General features: G+C 38.3%; 1 protein-coding gene across 1 annotated transcript in view; it reads left to right on the top strand.

Moving 5' to 3' along the window:
- The first annotated feature begins 9,007 nt into the window (after positions 1-9,007).
- Positions 9,008-9,944, top strand: part of LOC106877485 (intermembrane lipid transfer protein VPS13D) — a 177,964-nt gene continuing 177,027 nt past the window's right edge. The window contains exon 1 of the mRNA XM_052966707.1: positions 9,008-9,353. Within this exon, the coding sequence (XP_052822667.1) occupies positions 9,299-9,353 (55 nt within the window). The 5' untranslated portion in view covers positions 9,008-9,298. The remainder of the gene's footprint in view (positions 9,354-9,944) is intronic.

Here is a 9,944-nt window from a genome sequence, read left to right on the forward strand (position 1 = left end):
TTCTCAAAGAGAAACTGGACCGAGACAAATTATTGGGTATGAGTTAATGCTATTTATAACAAACTATGGGCTCCCGAAGGCTTCAGAATTTTACTCTATCACGTGACCTTATTAGGGGCCGTGATTGGTCAGTTTGCGTTCTGGCGGGAACGGTTCGAAGAAGTTGCCGATTCGAATAATGATCAGTCACGTGATGGACAAGGAATGGGTTCTCTACTACGCTCGCATTTATTTATATTTAAATGAGAAGATTGTATGTAATGGCGATAGTAGTTTTGTATCTAGTGACGATAGGTAGTTTCACTACAGATGCATATCAGGGTACAGGACATTAGAACAATGAACTACAGACAACGGTACGAACACATAGGGAAACAGATAGCCACTTGGAATTAATCCCTCGTCAGCTGCTTCTATTCTAACTAGACGTTTCGAAGATAAGGTGTGTGTGTGTGTAAAGGAAAATGGAAAGTTAAGAAAAATTATGGTTTAAAGCAAAGAAAAATTTTAGAAGCAAAATAGTATTGCTTACTTTGTTGTATATTTGTGTTTCATAAAATTTTAAATAACGCGTGTTTTTATTGAGGCGCTCAAGCGCTTTTAAAGGGGCACCACTTTTGAGTCTGCTGTAGGCAATATGTGTTTTTTGTGGGGTCCGGGGCGGCAAACGAAAGGGCCGCTCCGGGCGGCGGCACACACTCAGCTACGTTAGTGGCCACAAGCCTATGAAAGATAGGCTAGCTCTCGCCTTTTGTGCCAATGCGAGTGGCGATTTGAAGATTAAGCCGCTCTTTGTCTACCATTCCGAAAACTCACGAGCGTTCAAGTCGAACAAAATCCTGAAGGAGAAGCTGCAGGTCAGGTGAAGGGCAAACGTTAAAGCCTGGATCACCAGGCAATTCTTCACCGAGTGGATCAACCTTATCTTCGGATCAGCAGTGAAAAAGTACCTTCTAGAGAATGATCTTCCTCTCAAGGTCTTCCTCATCATCGACAATGTTCCTGCTCATCCTCCTAACTTCGAAGATGATATCCTGCACGAATTTAAATTCATAAAAGTTCTATACCTTTCACGCAACACTACCCCTATCTTACAGCCCTTGGACCAACAGGTGATTTCTAATTTTAAGAAATTGTACACCAAACACCTGTTTCATTGGTGCTTTGAAGTCACCGAAAATACAAATCTAACCCTTCGTGAGTTTTGGAATGAATATTGCAACATTGTTAATTGCCTGGAAACCATCAATATGGCCTGGCAGGGGGTAACGAGAAGAACGCTGAATTCTGCATGGAGAAAACTGTGGCCTGATGGCGTATCCAAAAGGGTCTTCGAGCGGTTTGAGTCTGAGACACCTGTAGTCGAGGAGAGAGTGTCTCTTGGCAGTTCCATGGACCTCGAGGTTGACGATGGGGAAATTAACGATCTCGTCGAGGAACACTCGGAAGAACTGACGACAGATGAACTCCTGCAACTTCAGGAGCAGCAGCATTCAGATGGGGTGGAAGAGATTGGTTCTCTGAAGGAGGACAGTGTAGCGGAGAGTGACATAAAGGCAGTGTTGGAAAAGTGGCAGTATGTTTTTCTTGATTTGTAGGAAAAATCATCCTGAAAAAGCATCTACAGGTCGTGCAGCTGCTTTATTTAATGACACTGCTCTGGTGCATTTTTGTAACATTTTGAAAGGCAGGTAAAAGCCGACTTTTCTTTATATATTTCTAATGAAACGACCTGAAAGTTTGAAAAGTGAAGAAAGTGTGCCAAAAAAGCTTAAATTAAGCGAAGTGAGAGAGAGAAAATGCCAGAAATTGTTCTTCCTGAAGTCTTGATGGAAGGAGGTTCTCCTTCCAAACAACAATCCTCCTCCTCCTCCTCTTCCTGGATGAAAGGCAAAGTCGACCTCGGCAGAATTTGAACTCAGAACGTAGCGGCAGACGAAATATCAGTAAGCATTTCGCTCGGTGTGCTAACGTTTCTGCCAGCTCGCCGTCATGTAAAAAGGACTCATTACATTCTCGGAGTCATTGGCGTTAGGAAGGGCATCCAGCAGTAGAAGCTGTGCCAAATCAAACTGGAAATTGGTGCAGCTCTCCGGCTTACGAGTTCCAGTCAAACCGTCTAACCCATGCCGGCGTGGAAAACAGACGTTAAATTATAATGATGATGATGATGATGATGATAGGTAGTTTCACTCCGTGTGTTAGTATCAAGTGATAATGTTTAGTGTCGTAAGTTAAGGCTGACATGGTTGATTGAACAAGTCGGGTAGTAGTACTAAACAATCAATGCTCTGAATGTTTTCTGTAAAGTGTTTGTAGAGAATGAACATGTGATTAAGTTTAGAACCTTCTGTAGGTTTCCCGCTACGCCTGTGCGTTAGTGTCACGTGGTTGTATATTTTGCAACTAAAATGAAGGCCGACATGGTTGAGTGAACATGTTTAGTTACAATCAAGGCACTTGTAATTAAACATGTTCACTCTACCGTGTCGGCCTTCATTTTGTCTGTTTTCCTGCCATTTGATTAAGATGATAAAGATTACAGATAAAATAGTTATTTCCCCCTTTAAGAAAAAAAAAATCAAGTTGAAAATGTCGACATTTTAAAATGTTGGAGCTACCGTCATTCGTCCTTTTTCTTACTTACTTTTTCCTTTCTTTAATCATTCATACAACTTTCGAGTGCCGTGGACTGAAAAAGAAATTCTTCCTATATTTTTATGAGATTCTTTTTAATCAAGTGTAGTTGATTTTTTTTTCTTAAAGGGGAAAATTACTATATTAATTTTAAATAAAATATTAATCTTCATCATCTTAATCAAAAGCAGAAAAACAGACAGAGAGACTATCTCTTTATAGACGAAGATCACTTGCAATGGGAGGAGTTGAATCTCATAAGAATGGAAAAACAAACAATAAATGGGTTGTACCTTATAATGAGACTCTTTTAAGAGCGATCAAATGCCGCAGCAACGTTGAAATCGTTGTCTCATTGAGGTCAATTAAGTACGTCATCAATTACACGCTGAAAGGAAATGACCAAGCTGCTGTTCAAATAAACAATGATAACGAAATTAGTTAATATCTAATGGGCAGGCATATTGGACCATCCGAAGCAGTTGCATCCATTTTAAGATTTTCACTTCATGAAAGAGCTCCTGCAATAGTGAGACTGCAATTTCGTCTACCAGATGAACAAAGAATATTGCCCAGAAACAATGAGGATACATATGGCTGTCATTGAACGACATATGAGAACAACATTGACAGAATTCTTTTCATTGGGCATCAATGATGACTTTGCAAAACCATTGCTTTACGCTAACAGTAGAAACAAAAAATGGCAAAGAAGAAGGCGAGGAAATATGTTGAAGGTCATTTAAACGTTTTCAAAGAAGTAACACTTGATCGCGTTTATGTTGTTACACCAAAGGCAGGAGAATTTTATTGCATGAAGCTCGAAATAGTAGTTTTTCCTTTCCCGTCGCACATCAACATTTTCAACTTGGAGTGGTTGTGACCCAACGGGTACATCTAGTATTGGGTTGTCCGGAAAGTTCGTGCCGATTTTTAAAGGAAAGAAAAAGGTCAATAAATACTTGCCATTACATTTTTAATCAACCAAATATGAACCATTTTGTTGCACAATGCGTCTCCATCTTTCCTTTAACTTGAAAATACCCTCTTCCCAGAATTGAGGGGTTTCATGGCAAACAAGTCGAAAGGTAAGCTACTATAAATCGGCACGAACTTTCCGGACAACCCAACACATATATAAAATTGATGAATAAAACGGAAGATGGATTTAGTATGAATCTTTATTCAGCACGACGATCGTTTCCACTCATCTTGCATCGTCCCATAGGGGACAGATGCAGGATGGGTGCTTTTTTACACCTAAGCACCTGAAATGACAGCCTGCACTGATTGATGCGTCACAACTAGATGCACAATATCCTACCTCTATGGAACAGATGCAGGATGGGTAGAAACGATAGTCGTGCTGAATAAAGACTCCTATTAAATCCTTCTTCCGTTTCTTTCATCAATTATAAACTCAACAAAAATTGCAAATTTCCAGACGTTGATCCAATGAAAATTATGTAGTAACTGTGGATGACATCATGTAGCCCAAGTGGTGAATGTGCTTTAATCGAAAAACTAATAGACATATACCCAAAATCCAAGTAGTTACATACACACACACGCATAACGAGTTTATTTCTCTTGAACAGTATTTAACCGAAAAATATTCACTTGAACAATAGAACCCATTGCAACAGCTGACTTCCATAAATTTGTAAGTATAATACCGAGAACAATAGGAAAGGAACTTGCAGAACAGTGTAGATTCGGTTTCGAATCCTGCCTTGGAATCTAGAAAGTTATTCGTTATACACACACACACACACACATCCCTCGGAACCAGAGCGGGATTGTCCGTAGATGATATGAAGAAGCCCAATAGGTTTATTCTTTGTTCTTGGACTAGAGGAGGATACCTTATACTGGACACTAAACAATATAATGTTTTTCTCTCGCTCACATATCCAAAATGCTGCAGTGTAGCCAGGGGCTACTAAGTCTGCGGCTGAATAAAGTACACTGCAGAAATATCGCCAAGTACAGGCAAATTGCATTCTTACAACTTATGGCATTTTAACTGTTTGAAAGAGCTGAACGACTGAATAAGTTCTTGTTTTTTTGTTTTTCTTTTCGTCTGACTGAAGTGAAGATGTGACTTGAGAGAACGTATGGCACTCTAAGTGTGTTTGTGTATCGCTTTGCTTTCTTAATCGTGAATGCTGTGAATATTTTGTCCAAACCAAGATAAACCTTGAAGTGTTGTAGAATTATGACCATAAGTTTTCCAAATGTGACTGTCTCGTCATTTTTGTCTTGACTAGCATGCTATATCTCGAACTAGATTACCTGATGTGCCCTTCCCTTTTAAGATAGCAGTGTGTAATTCATGGACCATTTGACTACTGTTTCTAGCTGGTGTCCTGACAGCGTAGAGGCTCCTCCGCTGGTGTGTACCGTAAATGTTGCTGTTGTTATTTAACCCCAGGTCAGCCCTGGTCGAGTAGACCTATGATCAATAGCATTCTAGCATTGAACATCCCGTCTTTTTCAGGATACTCTGCACCTCGACTCTTTTTTCTTCTTCATATTTGTAAATTTTATGAGCACCTGGATAGTCTTGCTTCAGTTTGTGCTGCAAGAGCACAGTAAAGCATCAATAATGTATCCATTCTGGGGTGAGATCCATGCCAAGATTGTATGAAAGACCAGCAGTGACCCATGTATCAAGTCTCTTTTCTCCATGCCACCAATGTTATTCAAATGAAGAATCGATACATCTTGGTATCAGTGTTGTGGCAGGAGGTGCCAGAACGAACTCGAAGATTTAAGGGCCCCAGCTCCTGATTTGGAGTCGAAGAAATTGGTCCCAGGATGAAAGTAAAGAGCCATAAGAAAAACCGCAAGATTCTAACGATTCTTTTATCGACCACCTTCTGTCCGGACCATAATATCCATAATTCCTAATTAATTTGATTGTTTCTAGCAAGTCAAAAGACCGTGTGCCTTTGAGGTCCATATATATTGTTGGCACTCCGATCAACAGAACAGCCTGCTCGTGAAATTAACGTGCAAGTGGCTTAGCACTCCACAGACACGTGTACCCTTAACGTAGTTCTCGGGATATTTAGCGTGACACAGTGTGACAAGGATGGGCCTTTGAATTACAGGCACAACAGAAACAGGAAGTAAGAGTGAGAGAAAGTTGTGGTGAAAGAGTACAGTAGGGTTCGCCACCATCCCCTGCTGGAGCCTCGTGTTTTCGCTCAATAAACACTCACAACGCCCAGTCTGGGAATCGAAACCGCGATCCTATGACCGCGAGTCCGCTGCCCTAACCACTGGGCCATTGCGCCTCCACTGAGGTCCATATAAGATTTTTTTTTCAAAATTTATGTCCAATAAAATTGGTTATACTTCAACAATTTTCTTTATACAATTCTTAATAATATTAACTTCTAAACATATAATAGAATTTTTAAACATCAAATGGTTACGGCGATCCATCCGTGTGAAAAAAAATGAAGGAGGTCCACTGTCGTAAACATTCATGAGGAGCGAATGTCGAATAAAGACAGTTAAGATCGCCACATAAATAAAGGGAGGTAATGCCAACTAATACTGAAAATATAAAAACATAGGCGTTCACATAACCTCCCTTGAATTACTCTCGAGTTTTTGCCGTTCAGTGTCGCCACTTTAACCGAATCTAAAGCTAAATGGCTCTTAATAGCGGGCCGAGAATAACGGAGGCTGATTAAGAAGGCAAGCGTTTGGTTCAATCAAAAAGTGGAAAAACAAAGAAAACCCTTACCGTTTCATTGAACGAAATACTTTCATCTTTGGTTTTGTTTCCTTGTATTGATTTCGTAAAGCTCTCCCCATCTTTTATTCACTGAAGCCAGTGTTACAAGTGTTGTTGACCATTATTATGCGATGAATGTCTTTCAGAGTGAATGAGGCAAGTATTGCAATCATTTAAAGAAAACTCTGGATTTTTGTCTGCTTCTGTGTTCTTAAAAAAAACAAAAAAGGCAACAACAGACCTGTATTGGTATGTTATGCAATTGAATAGCTTAATTTTTTAAAATTTTCATTTATCTTATTTAAAATATCTTTTGTGTGTGTGTGTGTACACTAGTTCTTATATACACACGATATTGTAGATTTTGATTCAAACTTGATAGAAAAAAAAGACCTATTACCGGAGATAAACTTTTGTTTGAAAGAGAAAAAAAGCATACACCCATTCATGTTTAATAAATGAGACGAAACACCAAAGCAAACTTCTCAGAAGAGCAGAAAAATAATCAGTCTAATTTGGATTCAAACTAGGAAGGTTGTTTTTAATTGTGTTACCTGGATTAAGATTTAATGTTTATTGATAGTTATGAAAACTGTTAGCGATATTTTCATTATACCCTACTTCATACTTCGAAATTTACCCACAACACTGATAAGGACGTCATTGGAAGAACTGTATCAACATCAGACTATTTCTTGACCTGTTATTTTGTTTTGTTGTTTGATTTATAAAACCCGCCCTCCTCACCTGTTATTCTGCAACATGTTTATTTATTAACCATCATTATTTGTTAATTAATTAAAAAACGAGGATATCGTGCTTAGGCATGATGTGCAAACCTAAGTACTACATAGCTGTGCGAAGATCTCATCACATGAACAAAGTACCTTTTCTGCACGGTCATCGTGATTGGCATTACCTTTTTTGCTTACCTAAAATTGTCCTCAGTACTATCGCCACCTCGCATTATTAAACCTGTGATTTTTATACCAACCAATCAGCCGATCAACCAACCAACCAGCCTCCAATAGCTATATATATATATATATATATATATATATATATATATATATAAGCACAGGCAAACAGTAAGTCGTTCAATATATATTGTTTTTGTTGTTATTGTATTGTTATATGTTACATAAGATTGGTGGCTTGCAGATTTGTTAGAGCGGTGGATAGAATGTTTTGTATTTAGTTACACCCCTTCACGTTGTGAAGTCAACTTTACCTTTCACTCTGCCCAGGGTCGAATGACTAAAGTACATCGACAGTAGCTTGGTCGTTTCGTAAATACAGTGCAACAATGCTCTGCAAAAGTGCAAATTAATTTTTGTTGTTTAAATTACCCCCCCCCCTCTTTTATTTTTTCCCTCATAACTTTTAGTAATCTTATGAATATTGGTATATTCCCAGCGCGTTACTAAGGTCCAGTTACTTGCAATGAAGCCAACCCCATTCTCGAAAATACAATACTCGACACGTTTTTGTTTTAAAATTGAAATGACACTTATCTCAGAATTTTATTTATAATTCACAATTTTATGAAAACTAGATATACCGATGGGAAAAAGGAAAACCTGAATTCGTTCATCAAAAATTAACTAATATCCTGGCGAAGGTAAAGAATACGCACACTCTGTGTTTAGGGTTAGGAGGGTTACACCGAAAACGGGTGGTGTGCGTATTCTTTACCTCCACTTAATATCCTTGATACCCTGTATTTGCCTTATTGACCATACTCTCCCCACACCCATACCCAGAGCAGATGCTTTTTTTGTTTTGTTTATTACGGATGGCTGATTAAGGACAGCAGACAAAGCTTTTTAACTGTATTCAGGTACGTTCTGAGTAAAGATCCCGTTGAGGGTTGACTTAGCTTTCATCCCCACTGGGTCGATTTAATTGACTGTGTACCTCCCAACAAAATATGTTGACATTGGAAATATCGTTGGAGCGTCAGACTAAAATGCCTTGCGGTATTTAGCTACAGCCCTTTAGTTCCGAGTTCACATCCCGTCGAGGTCAAATTTACCTTTCATCTTTTGAGGTTACATAAAATAAGTCGTTGTGAAGTATTTCGTTTTTTTTTTTTTAATTTTATTTCTAGCCTTGTTGCCTACATAAGAGGCTATTAATATCATAGAATTGCTATTGTGAGTAAGCGACGGACGATACGGTTTCTGTTCCTGGCTGAAAACAATTCACTCACCTTATGCTGTTTGCTGAGGCTTTGTGGGTAGGTATGAACATAACATGCCACTTGCTCAAACTTATTAATGAAACCACGCATTAATCGAAAGAATCCTTTTATTACTACTGTTTAATATCGTGGTGTAGTTCTAATTGAATTGACTCTGTTTCGATACCCCTTTTAAACCGTTTCCTTTTACAACGTTAATGTTTTTACAAGAAACACGAATGCCCCACCTCCATCGTTTTCCTGACAGACCAGAAATTCTCTTGTTTGATACCTCTCAGTCCTGAATTCAAACCTCACCCAGGTCGACATTGTCTTTCTGTCCGTAAGTATAGAATGGGATCAACCAAAGTGCTTCTGTCGTCCGACCAACAACAAAATCTCCCTTAAATTATAACGTAGCTATATTTAAAAATGGGTGAGGATCACATTGTGTAACTTGGTCCGAGGTGTACTTTGTGTGAAAAGAAGGCCGCTTCTTTCATCGAAGGCGGTATGGAACGCCTGTGATAACAGGTCTTCGAGATTGACCTGATGCTAAATATCAGCTGAGAGTTCTGATAATTTACCTTATCACGTCTTAAAAAAAAAATACTAAAAAATTAACACAATTAGGGAAAAGAAAAATGTTGTTTATTCCTAGGTCAACTCTGATTAAGTATATACCTGTGATCAGAAATATTCCAATCGTGGCCATCTCTTAATGATACATGTTAGTTTTTATGACGGCCGGAAATGATTTCAAGGAGATTTTGGTGCTAACAGGTTGAAACCTTTGTTCTTTTGTTGCAATTTCCTTTTATCATTTTCTATGTTTTTTACACGTTCTCTTTCAATTTATTCATTAACTTCTTTTTCCCCCCCAATTATTGTGTCTTGTTATGTACATGTGAAATAATGACCTTCGGAATAATTCAGTGGAAAATCTACTTTATCATTGAGAATGTCCTATTATATATATAGACTATCGGGTTGCAGAATTATTAATATATCATCGTGTTTTTGCCGTTTAATACTCGTTCGTTAATCCATGTAAAACCAGGGTGTATAATTAAAATAATATTCTTATATGCCCGTATTTGCATATCTGCGCGTGTATAGATGTAAATTATTAATGGCATGTTCAGAAAATAAATGAGTATAAATCTATGAGTGGAAGCTGTACCAGGCGTTAGCCCCTCGTTATTTTGTTTATCTACGACGTTGTCCATTGCGTCCCTTTCAGTTTTAATACATGTGGGTGTGGTTTGAGGAAATTCGACTTCTATTACGAGCAAGTCGACCGACCGCTTTGAGGTTATTGCATTGCCTCGTATATATATATATATATATATATGTATATATATATATATATAT

The sequence above is a fragment of the Octopus bimaculoides genome, chromosome 3 (assembly GCF_001194135.2).
Source record: "Octopus bimaculoides isolate UCB-OBI-ISO-001 chromosome 3, ASM119413v2, whole genome shotgun sequence".
Taxonomy (NCBI): domain Eukaryota; kingdom Metazoa; phylum Mollusca; class Cephalopoda; order Octopoda; family Octopodidae; genus Octopus; species Octopus bimaculoides.